Source organism: Equus przewalskii, chromosome 3, assembly GCF_037783145.1.
Source record: "Equus przewalskii isolate Varuska chromosome 3, EquPr2, whole genome shotgun sequence".
Taxonomy (NCBI): Eukaryota; Metazoa; Chordata; class Mammalia; order Perissodactyla; family Equidae; genus Equus; species Equus przewalskii.
Genome location: NC_091833.1, coordinates 59,734,729 through 59,749,521, shown reverse-complemented (window position 1 = coordinate 59,749,521; position 14,793 = coordinate 59,734,729). Strand labels below are relative to the sequence as shown.

Here is a 14,793-nt window from a genome sequence, read left to right as displayed (position 1 = left end):
GGTTGGTTGCTGTATACTATGTTTAGTATAAATTTGTCTTACTGTTTCTCTACTAAGAACTCTTTAAATGTGGTTTGTTACTATAGCATTTTTTACAATGAAACTCCACTTGAACAGTTCCAAACTGTACATACTGCATGAAGCTTCCCCTCTCCAAGGATTTCTTATTTCTGTATGGAATTGCATATCTTGCACTGTCCTGTGAGTAAAAATTAAATTCCACCCTTTTCTTTACTTAAAAAAAGTGTATGTTAGGTTTTCTCATTCTTTACTCCATATGTTCATGTCTCTTCTCTTCCCTATTTTCTATTTCTTTACCTCTATGTGCTGTATCCTGGGCATTTAAAGCTGTCTCTAGTTTACTAATTCTCTCTTGAGCTGGTCTAATCTATTGTTTAACCATTCCACAGAGTTTTAAATTGTAATGATTATAGTTTTCATTTCTGTAAGTTCTATTTGGTTCTTTTTCAGATCTATCTTTAAAAAATAGTTTCTTGTACTTTGTTCATATTTCCAGTTCCCTCTATTTCCTAAATGCATTAAACATGCTTATTTTATGTACATAAACATATATTTATACATAACTAACCATATTTATTTATGCTCTGTATCCAAACATCCAATACATAAAGTCCCTGAAGATCTGATTCTGTTCTTTGTTGGTTCGGCTGTGTCTTAGTCATTGTGCCTTGTGTCCTCAGGGATTTTGCTATTTTTGTTGGTGAGCACATGTCCACTGTGAATTTGTCTGTAGAAATTCTGTGAGAACTGGCCTGAGAGGCGCTTGTCTAGCCTCACTGTAGTCCTGCAGGGATGACTGTGACACTCTGTCCAGATGCCAAGGGTTTCTGCCAATCCAAGACCATGCTATAATTTCTCAGCTTAAAGTTCTGTTGTTTTGTTGTTCAAATGCTTTTTTTCTGGAAAGTACCATGAACTAAGTATTGCTGAGTACATAGTAAAAGGCTACAGAGACATTAATTAGTCTTTGAGTGGGAAAGATGCGGTAATCGTGTTCGGCAACCCTGCTATGGCTATATTTGAGTAATCCTATTTGGAAATGAAGTGGTCACACTACCAGGCAATAAGGCTCGAAGAACACCTGGAACATCATCATCCTCACTCTTCAATAACATCTACTCATTAGATTACTACATGTAACACATTTTATCTTTGTGTTGCAAAAGAGAAAGAGAGAGAGAATGAGAGATTCCCTGAGTAATGACTATAATCAAGGTAGGAAATGTGGTGAAATAAAAAGAATCTTAGTTATCTGCTACCAGATTTGGAGTCAAAATCACTACCTGGAGCAAATATCAAATTGTGAGAATGCAAAAGTCATGAAACTAGGTGGTTTCTTATTAATTCAGGCAGTAAACACTAGAAACTAACTACCAAGGTGACAAGGATCAAGCCTGTTTTATTCTCCTTTGCGTCCCTAGAGCCCAGCGTGGCCATCACAGACAATATTTGCTGAATGAGTACCAACTGTGTGGCGTGCCAGGCACAGTAGTAGAAGCAAGATGGACATGATCCTGACCCTCTGTCTTATGGAAAAACTCTACTTCCTCAAAGCAATAAAAGCTTGAATTGGCAACCAAACAAACTAATATCAAAGATATTATCAGAGAGAGTAATAAAAAGATAAAAAAATTAAAAACAACTAATCAGGCTCCTTATAATGATTTCATTTGTGGTTTTCTCCATTGACTGACTCGTGTAACAATGCTGTGAAGTAGGCAGGGCAAATATTACTATCCCCAGTTCACAGCTGAGGTAATAGTAACTCTCGGCAGTAATTGAGGGATTCTTAACTGCCAGCCCTGTGTTAAGGGCTTTACAGTCCTTATCTCATCGAATCCCCCAATAAGCTTATAGGCAGACACTATTATTTCCCCCATTTTCAGACTAGGAAATCAATGAACCTAAAAAACGTTTAAGTAACTGTGCCCCGTGGTGCATAATTAAGTGGCAGGGCCAGGATTCATCTCAGGCGGTGGGACTCCAGGGCTCTCCACTGAGCAGAAAAGGTGGCTGAACACACACAGCAAGTGAAGATGCTGGAACTAGTACCAGTCAGGGCACTTTAATACTATCCTGATGTTTAATAGATTCCCAAAGGTGAAGCTAATTTACTCCGGGAGAGTTTGAAGATGAGAAGGCTCGTCTTTAAATGACTACGAAAATTATCCTACCATATAGGACAATTTAACTACCGCGATAATTTTTTTTTCTTTTTTTTTATTGAGTTAATGATAGGTTACAATCTTGTGAAATTTCAGTTGTACATTAATGTTTGTCAGTCATGTTGTAGGTGCACCACTTCACCCTTTGTGCCCACGCCCCACCCCACCTTTCCCCTGGTATCCACTAAACTGTTCTTAGTCCATAATTTTAAATTCCTCGTATGAGTGGAGTCATACACAGATTATCCTTCTCTCGCTGGCTTATTTCACTTAACATAATTCCCTCAAGGTCCATCCATGTTATTGCAAATGGAATGATTTTGTTCTGTTTTACAGCTGAGTAGTATTCCATTGTATATATGTACCACATCTTCTTTATCCATTTGTCTGTTGCTGGGCACTTAGGTTGCTTCCATGTCTTGGCTATTGTAAATAATGCTGCAATAAACATTGGGGTGCATAGGACTTTTGGGATTGCTGACTGCAGGCTCTTTGGATAAATACCCAGTAGTGGGATGGCTGGATCGTATGGTAGTTCTATTTTTAATTTTTTGAGGAATCTCCATACTGTTTTCCATAGTGGCTGCACCAGTTTGCATTCCCACCAGCAGTGTATGAGGGTTCCTTTTTCTCTGCAACCTCTCCAACATTTGTTACTATTAGTTTTAGATATTTTTGTCATTCTAATGGGTGTAAGGTGATATCTTAGTGTAGTTTTGATTTGCATTTCCCTGATGATCAGCGATGATGAGCATCTTTTCATGTGCCTATTGGCCATCCCTATATCTTCTTTGGAGAAATGTCTGTTCATGTCTCCAGCCCATTTTTTGATTGGGTTGTTTGATGTTTTGTTGTTGAGTTGTACCGCGATAATTTTGAGACGGGAGAATGCTAGGCTGCTGTTTCCTCTGGCAGCAACGCTTAATATTTAAATCAGGAATACACAGAAGTAGCAAGAGAACTTGGCAAAACCAAAACGCATCCTAATGCGTCCACATTTACGTGGGCATCTGCATATCAGGGGCCAACCGGATGGTAATTTCACTGCTGAAGTGAGTGGAGGCAAAAGAATCAAATAACGCGGGAGCTGGAAGGGACTGTGGACACCAGCTGGTGGGTGATTAGACAGATACCAACGAGCCGTCCTCGATTCACAGAAGCGGTGCGGCCCAGGGAGTTCCAAGACCTCCAGGAAAACAGTCCTGGCTAAAAGGCCTTTCCACCATTAGAAATCAGTCTATTCCTTTCGCTCCGTCTCTACTCTCTTTCTCTTGCTACCTCTCCGGCTGCCGTCTTCCTTTCTTTCTTTCAACAAACATCTTTTGAAACGACAGTAAGCCAAAAAAGCATGGTCCAGCCTACGGTCAATTTCAATGGGAAGATGAACCCGCCTTCCCAGTCCGTTAAAATGTAGTTACACCAATAACCCAATCCTTCGCCCTTTCCCGGCTACCGGGCGTCGGAGAAGGCTAGGCTGCGCCCGGGGATGGGCGGCGCAGGGGCGCCCCCGGGCTGCCTGATCCCCGGGAAAAGCCGGGCTGTGCAGGGGGCGCCCCGCCGCTCCGTACCCCAGGGCGAGTCTGGGCAGCTCACAGCTACTCGGTCTCCTAGCGACCCGAGTGGCCGGGAACACACACCACCCAAGGCGAGGCTGGCAGCCAGGCCCACCATGGCTGACCACAGGCGGCTGCTCCGGCCAGCGGCACTGGACCGGGCGCCGGGAGGCATGAACCGCAGGCCCCGGTAAGCGCGCCGCGCCCGGGCGACGGAGTATCCCGTGGGGGCCGCGCGGGGGCGCCTGGACCCGGTGCTGGCTGGGGCTGGGGCTGGGGCTGGGGCTGGTGCCGGAGGGGGGAGGGGCTGGGGCTGGGGCTGGGGCCGGGGCGGGGGAGGGCTGACGGCCAGGGAGGACCGGGCTATAGGGCCTGCCTGCCTTTCCTCCTCAAGGTCCGCGGCATCTAAGTGATTATAATATAAAAGAACGAGCGCCTCAAGCTCCTCATCGCAGATACTTTTCTCTGTTATCCTCGCAACTCCCCAGGGGATGTGGATTAATATACCTATTCCAAGGGGCTGGCGCAGCGGTTGAGTGCACACGTTCTGCTTTGCCGGCTCCTGGTTCGGTGGTTTGGATCCCGGGTGCGGACATGGCGCCGCTTGGCATGCTATGCTGTGGCAGGCGTCCCACATATAAAGTAGAGGAAGATGGGCACGGATGTTAGCTCAGGGCCAGTCTTCCTCAGCAAAAGGAGGATTGGCAGCAGCTAGCCCACGGCTAATCTTCCTCGAAACAAAAACAAAAACAAAAACCTATTCCAGACAGGAAACTGATGGCCACAGAGTCCTCCGTGGAAACTGAAGTAGCCTCGACCCATCCTTCTCTGGGTTAGTCAACTGGATCCCTGCATCTGGTGTGAGGGGTGTGCTGCACCTGGAACCTTTGGCCACCCAGTTGGTGACGGTGGCCAGGCAGTTAGTTACTGGCACTGTATACATGTTAGCAGTTATGAACGCTTTGAGAATCTTCCCGCCCCCTCAATTTTCAAACTGTTTATTTAAAAATAATTGTAGACTCCCAAGAAGGTGCAAAAGTAGTGCAGAAGTCCCATGTACCCTTCCCCCAGCTGCTTCCAGTGCTACCATCTTACCTAACTATAGTACATTACCAAAGCAGGACATCAACATTTGCATAATATTTAACTAGGCTGTAAACCTTACTTGGATTTCATCAGTTTTTACTTGCACTTGAGTGTGTGTGTTGTCAACTTTAAAATAAAATGTCCAGTTAGTTTGCCAGCACAGTGAGTCTATTCAGGAATAGCCAGAGGAACTGCGACTGGGGAACTGCAAGCTATGGCAGACCATCGGCAAATCCAGAGAACAAAACAGGGGGTGCTGGCTTTTATAGAGAAAAAGGGGGAGCTGGGAGGGGCTGTTCTAAAGGACTGTTCATCGGAGGAAAGTAAGAATTCAGAGTGAGCTGAGCTGTGGCGCTTCTGATTGGCTAGGCTGTTGCAGGGCAAGGAGAAAACCTTCCTTCCTCTTGCTGGTGTAGTAAAGTATGATAGTTGCACTTTCTGCCTCAAATTGTAAAGCTGTGACCAATGGAGTGTGTGTGTGTGTGTGTGTGAGAGAGAGAGAGCTCCCACTACAGGGCTTCCTGACTCCATTTTAAATGAGGTTTCTGTTTATTAATTTTCACACTGTATAGTTCTATAAAATTTTGTCATATGTATGCAGCAAGATACAAACTGTTTCATCACAAAGGAAACACTTCTTGCTACCCCTTTATTGTCACTCTCCGCACCCTCCCTCCCCCCGCCGCCTTAGCAACCACTAATTTTGTTCTCTATTTCAATAGTTTTGTTCTTTCAAGAATGTTAGATAAATAGAATAATACAGTATACAACCTTTTGATATTGGCTCTTTTTCACCCAGCATGAAACACTTGAGATCTATCCAAGATGTTGTGTCTCTATAGTTTTTTCATTTTTATGGCTTAGTAGTATTCCATGTATGGATATACCACAATTTGTGTATCCATTTACCTGTTGAAAGACCTTCAGGCTGTTTCTGGTTTTTGGCTATTGTGTATAAAGCTGCTGTGAATATTTGTGTACAGGTTTTTGTGTGAACAGAAATTTTTATTTCTTTAGGATAAATACCCAATACTCTTTCATAATTTGGTTTTTTTTTCTTAGAGATTGGCACCTGAGCTAACATATGTTGCAAATCTTCTTTTTTTCTTCTTCTTCATTTCCCCACAGCCCCCCAGCACATAGTTCTATTTTCTAGTTGTAGGTCCTTCTGGTGGTGCTATGTGGGACGCCGCCTGAGCATGGCTTGATGAGCAGTGCTGGGTCCACGCCCAGGATCCGAACCAGCAAAACCCTGGGCTGCGGAAGCAGAGTGTGTGAACTTAACCACCCGGCCATGGGACCTGCTCTTCTTTCATAATTCTTAAAGAGGGAAATGTATTGTTTACTAGTGGCTGTGAAAATAGTAAATTTGTAGAAAAAATGTTTTCAGTTTTATTTTCTAGGTCAAGTAAAAATTTTTCATGAACTTGAGAAAATGCAGAGAGGTAGGTCGAAGAGCTCTGAGAGGCCACGTAGGGTAGCGGGAAGCCCTCCCTCTGGCCTGGTCGCCTTGTTCACCTCTCAGAACTCAGTTTCCTCATTGAAAAGTGAGGAAGGTAGACTAGATTTCCTTCAGGGTTTCTGCCAGCTCTAACATTCCATGAGGCTTGAGCTGGCTGCCATACATTCCCCAGTTTGAGTTGTATGACTGTGCTGAAGCAAAAGTATTGGTTATCAGATTTGGTTTTATGAAGTGCTTGGATGTTTGCATTAGTTGTAAATGTGTGGAAAATAAACTTAGTAAAGATATTTAATACTATGGAGGGTTGCTTGCTAGTAGGTCATGCTGAACAGGTCATCAAATCTCGAGGTTAGATGTAATTTCAATTAACACCTCCGCCACTTAGCTATTTATTAATCGCAAAGAACAACTTTGTGTAAACTCATCTTTTTTTGTCTTTTCATCTAGATCTGCACAGAAGAGCTGGATTAAGCCCTTAAAACACACACATGCACACACAGTAAGCAAGAAGTTTCCACGACATAAAAAAGAATAGGGATCAAGCTAGGATCTCTGAAAAATGCTTTGTGCCTATAAGGATGAGTGTAGCAAGGAGTACATTTGGTGTTATGAGCCACTGTAGATGACAGGGCCTGGAGGTGGAAGGGGCTTCAGGGAAAGACAGCAATAATGTAGTAATATCTGACTACAGCAGTGTGATGTATTAGGATAACGACAGACCTGCGATTCACCTGCTCAGGTCCAGGTCCTGACTTTAGCAATGGCGGGATGTATTAGGTTATCCAGGAACTGGTCTCATTTTTCTTCCTATTTGTCCATCTGTCTCTCCCATCTCATCTTCATGCCCTAACTACTCAATGCAAACAGGGACCTGGTGGATAAGGAAACTGAGTGAAGCAGCCTGGGTATAAGGCAGTAGGGAGAGGTGGAGACTGTGAATAAGAAAGCACAGGACTTATCTAAAGGGGCAGCCTTTATACCAATTACAGATCCACGGAAAGGTGGACCCACTGTTCCCAGAGCTCCTGATTTTTCTTCTCGATTATTCATGTGAACTTTTTTATATGTAAGAAGCTCTAGTGTAGTGGTTAAACACCTTTCTCTGGAGTCTCACTACCTGGATTAAAATCCCAGCTCTAACACTTATTAGCTGTGGGAACTTTGACAAGTCTTTGTTTTGTTTTTAACTACTGTGTGCTTCAATTTCCTTATCTGTAAAGGGAATAATCCTAGTACCTAGTACCTACGTCATAGGATTGTCAAGAGATTTAGATGACAATACATGTAAAGCGCTTAGAAGCGTGCCTGTCCTACAGAAAGTTCTCGACATATGTTAGCTATTATGATTCTTATTGAAACACAAAGGGGACAACATGACAGGTTTGTATGCCCAATGCAGCGCATAGACTGCCACTTGGCCACCTTTGACCCTCTGAGTTTAGGGGGTAAACCGAGGCCCACAGAGGTTAAATGAAGTGCCAAGGTCTTTCAGCTTGTTAGGGGTGAGTTGTCACTGGGATCCAATTTCTTCCCACTGCACTGTGTCCCTTTAAAGGATAAGAAAGAGTCCCGGGAGGGGCCACAATTTGTGAGTGTCCTTCACAAAGGGAATAGATAGATTAACTGTGCTGGCAGCAGTTGGTAATAATGGATTAGATTTGCACACAGTGACGTGGATGGGCCTTTATAATACTGTGCTTGGTAAACAAGTACTAAACAGAAGAAATTTATGTAAATTAAGAACACAAGCACACAAGAGGACAATACAGATGTTGTAACAATGTATACAAACAAAAGGATACATTTCAAATCCTTTAGAGTAGTTTCTCCTATGCAGGGAGAGCAATGAGAGTGGGATATGGGGCTAACGTAGAATACAGAAAACAGGGGAGGGGCCTTGCACAGACCAGTGATAATGTGCCATGAACTAGGAGTATGATCAACTCAACCCCCTCCACGTGAACCCCTGTCCTCCTGATGTGGATTAAGGCTGCCCCAGCTACAGAAGCCCAAGGTGACCAAACTATATGACCCAGTGGATTTTTTTATGGTATGAATTAGGGCTGCCCCAGGGAGAGAAGCCCAGGGCATCCTCACCTACATGCCGATCTATATGACCAGATTCGTATCTAAAGTTGTATGACCGCACAATAACCAGACCCCATCTGCACTGAAATCATTTAATGACTTTTTACATCATCTTTTCTTTTTCCAGTAAAAATAAGTCACGTACCCATGCCTTATAAAATTAGCCCTAACCCTCAACTCAGGGCAGCAGCAGGAGCTCTGACTGCCCATGGGTCCTGTCCCCATGCTATTCCACACTGTTCTCTAAATAAAAAGAGCACTACTGCCAGATCTTGAGAGTCCAAGAAATCTTTCTTTCGACTCCTCGGCTCACCGACCCCACATCACTCCTACCTCGCCTCCTCATGAAAGGTCAAGGCCAGCCTCCTCACAACCTCTCCTCCCACCCCAACCCTTGTGACCCATATGACCAGGCATGTTGTCTTCCAGGTACAAAGAGACTCTGCCTTCTGAGTGTTTCACAAAACACAAGCACAGGCTGATGCTCCCCACCACCCTGAACAGCCGGCGGTGGATATTTGTGAGAAAGGGACTGGATGACTTCAGGAAAGGCTGCCTGCCTTGCGAAGGTCTGATCACTCAGGGCCCTCAGGAGGGCTTGCTCCCCCAGATTTATCACAGAGCTCCCCGACCTGCCCCCAAGAAGAGGCGGAACAAGCTGCCCAAGGAAGCCGCCCTGTTGTCCAAGCTCTCGCCAGCCCAGCGGGCACGGAAGGCCTTCCTGGCAGACGTTGAAGCCCAGCTGACCCCCCACCCCTTGGCTCTCTACCCGAATCTGGGAGAAGATCTGCCTGTAGAGGTGACCTCCTGTCTTGGGGTTGTGGGAGGGCTTTCACTGTTGTTAGTGCTGTCCAGTCAATACTGACCCCTAGTGACCCTGCGTACAGCTGAGCGGACCCTGCCCAGTCTTTTTGCGCCATCCTCTCCCCTTCCAGCGCTACAGCAGACAATGCTCTGCTGCTATTCGCAGGATTTTCATGGCCAATTTTTTCAGAAGTGGGTGGCCAGGTCCTTCTTCCTAGACTATCTTAGTCTGGAAGCTCCACTGAAACCTGTCTACCATGGGTGACCCTGCTGGAATTTGAAATCCTGGTGGCATAGCTTTCAGCATCACAGCAACACACAGCCATCACAGTGTGAGAACGGACAGGTGGGTGGTGCGGCTCCCTGACAGGGAAACGAACCTAGGACCTGCCCAGTAAGAGCGCCAACTCTTAACCACTAGCCCGCCAGGGCTGGCTGGGTCTCCACTGGGGCCTTGAAAAGAATTCTCCTTAGATGCCTGGGAGTTCCTTTGAGGAGATGACATAATTACAAGGAGGAGAGGACAATGAACGTCTCCCCAGAGAGAGTTCTCATGGGGGTTGGAGCAGCCTTCCTCTCTCTGCCCCCAGGACCCACAATCGGCAGCAACGCACACGCTGCTGCTTCCTCTGAGGCCGTACAACTTAAAAAGGTCCAGCAAACCGGAAACATTTGACTTTTTTCCCTTGAAGTTCTCCGAATCTTTGCTTGTGACTTTTTTGGGAGAGAAAAAATTGGGCGAATTATTTAGTCTTGCTTCTATCACTTTAGCCTGATCTTAGGAGGTGTCCATAAGTACTTGCTAACTGATGGGTAGAACCTGAAAGGTCACAGGGAAATTTCACTGCATTGTCAAGGCTAGGGTTGGGCAGCAGGTCTGTTATGTCACCCATGTCCCAGGCTGCTCTTGACTTTTGGCTCCATGATCCTTAGTATACGTCTCTTGCTCTTATGTCTCAAAATGGTTTCCACACCTCCAGGCATCCAGTCTGTCTTTCAGACAGGAAGGGGGAAGGGGCAAAGGTTAAAGGGTGCATGTGGGTTGACTCTATCTTTTAAATAAGGCAAATGATAGCCTTCCCAGTAAACATCTATTCATCTGACCACTCCTAGCTGCTAAGGAATCTAGAAAATTGAGTTTCTTGGTTGAGCACTGCAACATGGAACAAAATCCAGGACAAAATTCTGCTAGATTTAAGAAGGGGCCGAATGGATATGGGGCAGGGAACTAGCAGTGCCTGCTACCCCACCCTTGACCCCTGCAGTCTGTTCCCGGCACAGTGAGGGTGACCCTTGTTAAGAAAGGTAAACTGGGGCTGGCCCCATGCCGAGTGGTTAAGTTCGTGCGCTCCACTGCAGGCGGCCCAGTGTTTTGTTGGTTCGAATCCTGGGCGCGGACATGGCACTGCTCATCAAACCACGCTGAGGCGGCGTCCCACATGCCACAACTAGAAGGACCCATAACGAAGAATATACAACTATGTACCTGGGGGCTTTGGGGAGAAAAAGGAAAAAAAATAAAATGTTTAAAAGAAAGGTAAACTGCTCCACAAAGCCCCCCGGTGGCCGCTTCTCACTCAGAGTAAAGTCCTCGCCATGGTCTGAAAAGCCCTGGGTGGTCTGCTCTCCATCCCACCCCTTCTCTGCTCCCCGTCCAGCCTCTCTGCCTGCTCCTCTGCTCTCGCCCTGCTCCAGCCTCTCTGCCTGGGAACATTAGAAGCACGTGTGAGTCAGATCTCTGCTCCTGTGTCTGGGACACTTGCCCCTAGATGAATGCCTGTCTTGCTCCTTCACTTCCTCATATCTTTGCTCAAATGACTTCTAATTGGAGAGACTTACATAAAATAACATACTCCTTCCACCCGCGTTCTCTATCCCTACTATGATCTATTTCTTTTTCAACATAGCGCTGGTCACCACTTGGGTTCCTCACTAGAATAAAAGCTCTACAAGGCAGGGTTTTTCCAGGGCAGGGCCTTTGTCTGCGTCTGTCACTGTGTACCACCAATACCTGGCATATGGTAGACACTCAGTAAATATTTGTGCATAATGAATGAATGAATAAATAAATGATCAGTGACAGAGAAGTCTATAGAAAGGACAACTAGAATTTCTAATCCATTATTTTCCACCTCGGGCTTTCCTTCACCACCTCCTGCAGGCTAGAGCTTGAGTCCATGACAAACAGATTGTTTCCACACACCCTCAGATGGCACATGGGATTGTGGCCCTTATTTCCACATCTGACCTCCACAACTAGGTGTGTTGGCTTCTTTCTGAGGCAGGATCTCTTCTTATGCTGCTATGTTGACCACCAGCAGCTCTAGATTTAAATTCTACCCAGAAAAAAACTCCTCTTTTTGCATGGTCCCAGCCAAATTGCATAACCTGATTCCCATGGGTCCAACTTGGTCATGTACCTATTCCTAAACCAGTCACTGTGGTCCTGATTGGCCTGGCCTGCCTGTGGAGTGAGGATGGGGTCAGGCCAATTCAGACCATGCAGACTGAAAGTGGAGGGAGTGGTGGTTCTCCAATGGAAAATCCAGATACTGTTATTCATAGGAGGAAGAATCGATGCTGGGCAGTTAAAACCCACAGAAATCCTCTAGAGGCACTTTGCTCAGTGGGGCCTTTGGGGCCCGGGGAGACACAGAGGCACTATTCCACCCAGAGGAGATGGAACTGCGGCACAAAGGCTGCACACCTGATGTCTAAGTGATGGAAGCTTACCCACAGCAGCCAGCACGGTACTTGCATGGGAACTGACGAACAGCATTGACTGACTGGGAAGGAAAAGCAAAGGGCGAGTTGGTCTGTTCCTTTTTAGAATTAACATGCTCCCTTTTCAGCACGTTTTCTCCCCTCCAAGTCCATTTTCTTTTTGTAGCTCTTATTAAAGGTGCTGGAAGTGCTGGATCCTGACAGGAAGTTGGAGGACGCCTGGGCTTATTGTCAGGGCATCAGGAAAAGAGTGAAGGAACCCACAAAACTTTTAAAAAAACGCTCCACCCAAGTCTATGTGGGACCGTAAGTATTGTTCTTAACCCCTCGCTTGTTCCTGTCACCTGATGAAACATTCTAGGAGGTACTTTCTCAAAGCTCCTCGTCTTTAGAATAATTTAGAGAACAAAAGTAACTAAGTTCCCCAGGAAGAGGGAAAGGAGCCTTGGGTCCTGCTCTGAATAGTGTTTATTTCATTAGTGGATGTGAATTCCATCAAACACGGAGCAAACGCAGGTGAGCCTACATGACTCTAGGAGAGCTGAGGGACAAGAGGAAGACCGCGGAAAGGCTGGTTGTTGGCCCCGAATGGCTTTTTGAATTATTTATGGAAGAAGCCGCTTTATTCAACATGATTGGGACAGGTAGTTGGTTGGATAACCAAAAAAAAAAAAAAAAAAAACCCCAAAAAAGTTTAATACAGGGAATTGCAAAAGATGACACGTAAGTGCTTGAAAGATTTTATTTTACCCTGGAACATAACTGTTCATTCACTTCCAAGTCTGTTAATATAAAGCTTTTTTTTGAGTATGGATCTGCTGCTTTGCATTCTCAAACATCTTTTTTGCATAAATCACACCAGTAATGCCACCTTCCTTGAACTTTTTCAAAGCAATAGGCTTAATTTTCATAGAAACAATATAGGATGTGCCTTCCACTTTAGGCAGTTTCCTTAGTTAACCCTTCAAAAATCTCCAGGGCAAAAAATTAAAAACGGATGGGTTATCTACTTAAAAGGGGCAGGAAAAGTATGTAAGGAATTAACAAAATTAATATCTTAATAAATTATCATATCACAAAATAAATGTATAATTACACAATGGCAAATTTTTCTGTCAGCATATGTCTTTGTTTCTGTGGCTGCTCTACAAAGTAACACAAACTTCGTGGCTTAAAACAACAGGCATTTATTATCTCACAGTTCTGGAGGCCGGAAGTCTGAAATCAAAATGTTGGCTGAGCCATATTCCCTGCAGAGGCTCTAGGGAAGCCTCCTTTCCTTGCTTCTTCCAGCTCCTGGTGGCTGCTGACATTCATTGGCTTGTGGCCACATCACTCTAGTCTTCAAGGCCAGCATCTCTGAATCTCTCTCTGCTCTGTCTTCATAGTGCCTTCTCTATGTATGTGTCAAATCTCCCTCTCTCTTTTTTTTTGTTTTGAGGAAGATTAGCCCTGAGCTAACTACTGCCAATCCTCCTCTTTTTGCTGAGGAAGACTGGCCCTGAGCTAACATCCATGCCCATCTTCCTCTACTTTATATGTGGGACGCCTACTGCAGCATGGCTTTTTGCCAAGCAGTGCCATGTCCGCACCCGGGATCTGAACCTGAGAACCCCAGGCAGCCAAAGCGGAACGTTTGAACTTAACTGCTGTGACACTGGTCAGGCCCCTCCCTCTCTTTTGTATAAGGACACTTGGGATGGCATTTAGGGCCCACACAGATAGTCCAGGATAATCTCTCCATCTCAAGCTCTTTAACCTAATCACATTTGTAAAGACTTTTTCTAAATGAAGTAACATTTGCAGGTTCCCAGAATTAGCATCTAATCTCTTTGGGGCACCTTATCAGCCTGCCACAGCATGAAGTAATATCTCCCATCGTTAAAACAACTTTTCTTGACTACATAGTCTCTGTTTCCTTTAGAGCAAAACTCCTTGAAAGAGGTGTTCACACTCACTTCTTCTATTATTTCTGGAACTCACAGCAATCAGGCTCTTATCTCCAGCATTTCACTGGATCTGTCTCTGGTCAAGGTCACCATTGACCTCTATGTTACATAATCAGTTCTCAATGATCACCAATGACGTATGACGCATCAGTAGCAGTTGCTACAATTGATGACGTCCTCTTTCTCGAAACCCTTTTTCACTTAGCGTCTGGAACATCCCTCTTTCTTGGTTCTCCTCCTGCTTCATGGCCCTCTCCCCACTCTTCTTCTGCTGGTCCCTCCTCACCTTCCTTTTAACCTTGAAGGGCTTCAGTCCCTGATATCTTCTTTTCTGTAAGTTTATTCACACTCAGGTGATCTCATCCAGTCCATCTGTCTATGGATGTTCACCATTTGCCCTTGGATGTTTAATTGGCATCTTAGACTCGACACGTCCAAAAGTGAACTCTAGGTTTCTTCCCCAAACCTACTCCCTCTTCTGTCTTCCCCAGGTAAGTAATAGCAGCTCCATTCTTTTAGTTGCTTCTGGAACAATAGTTGTAATCTGCCCACAAATCTTAATGGCTTTACCACTGAAATATATACAGAATCTTACCTTCTCTATTCCAGGACTATCATCTCTTGCCTGGATAATGGCAATCGCTTACTAACTGGTCTCATGGCCTCCACCCATGCTCCCCTCCCCTCCCCAAGTCTATTTGTCAAACAATAACTAAAATGATTCTTTTAAAAACTTAAGTCATATAGTGTCATTCCTTCCTGTGCTCAAAATTCTCCAGTTGCTACTTATTCAGAGTAAAATCCAAAGTCCTTCAATTGCCTCTAAAGTCCCATATGATCAGGTCCCCATTACCTCTCAGGCCTCATCCTCTACTGCTCTATCCTTGAATCATTCCTCTCCAGTCACACTTGCCTCTCTGGTGTTCCTTGAACATGCTCTG

General features: G+C 45.1%; 1 protein-coding gene across 5 annotated transcripts in view; it reads left to right on the top strand.

The window, feature by feature from the left end:
- The first annotated feature begins 3,618 nt into the window (after nt 1–3,618).
- The window catches only part of FAM47E (family with sequence similarity 47 member E), a 31,830-nt gene continuing 20,655 nt past the window's right edge, over nt 3,619–14,793 (top strand). For 3 of the 5 annotated variants that reach the window (XM_070614615.1, XM_070614614.1, XM_070614616.1), the window contains exons 1-3: nt 3,619–3,929; nt 8,805–9,174; nt 12,070–12,209. In XM_070614615.1, the coding sequence (XP_070470716.1) occupies nt 3,673–3,929; nt 8,805–9,174; nt 12,070–12,209 (767 nt within the window). In that variant the 5' untranslated portion in view covers nt 3,619–3,672. Of the gene's footprint in view, nt 3,930–4,505; nt 4,572–8,804; nt 9,175–12,069; nt 12,210–14,793 lie in introns of all 5 variants that reach the window. The other 2 variants (XM_070614618.1, XM_070614617.1) reach the window with 2 other exon arrangements.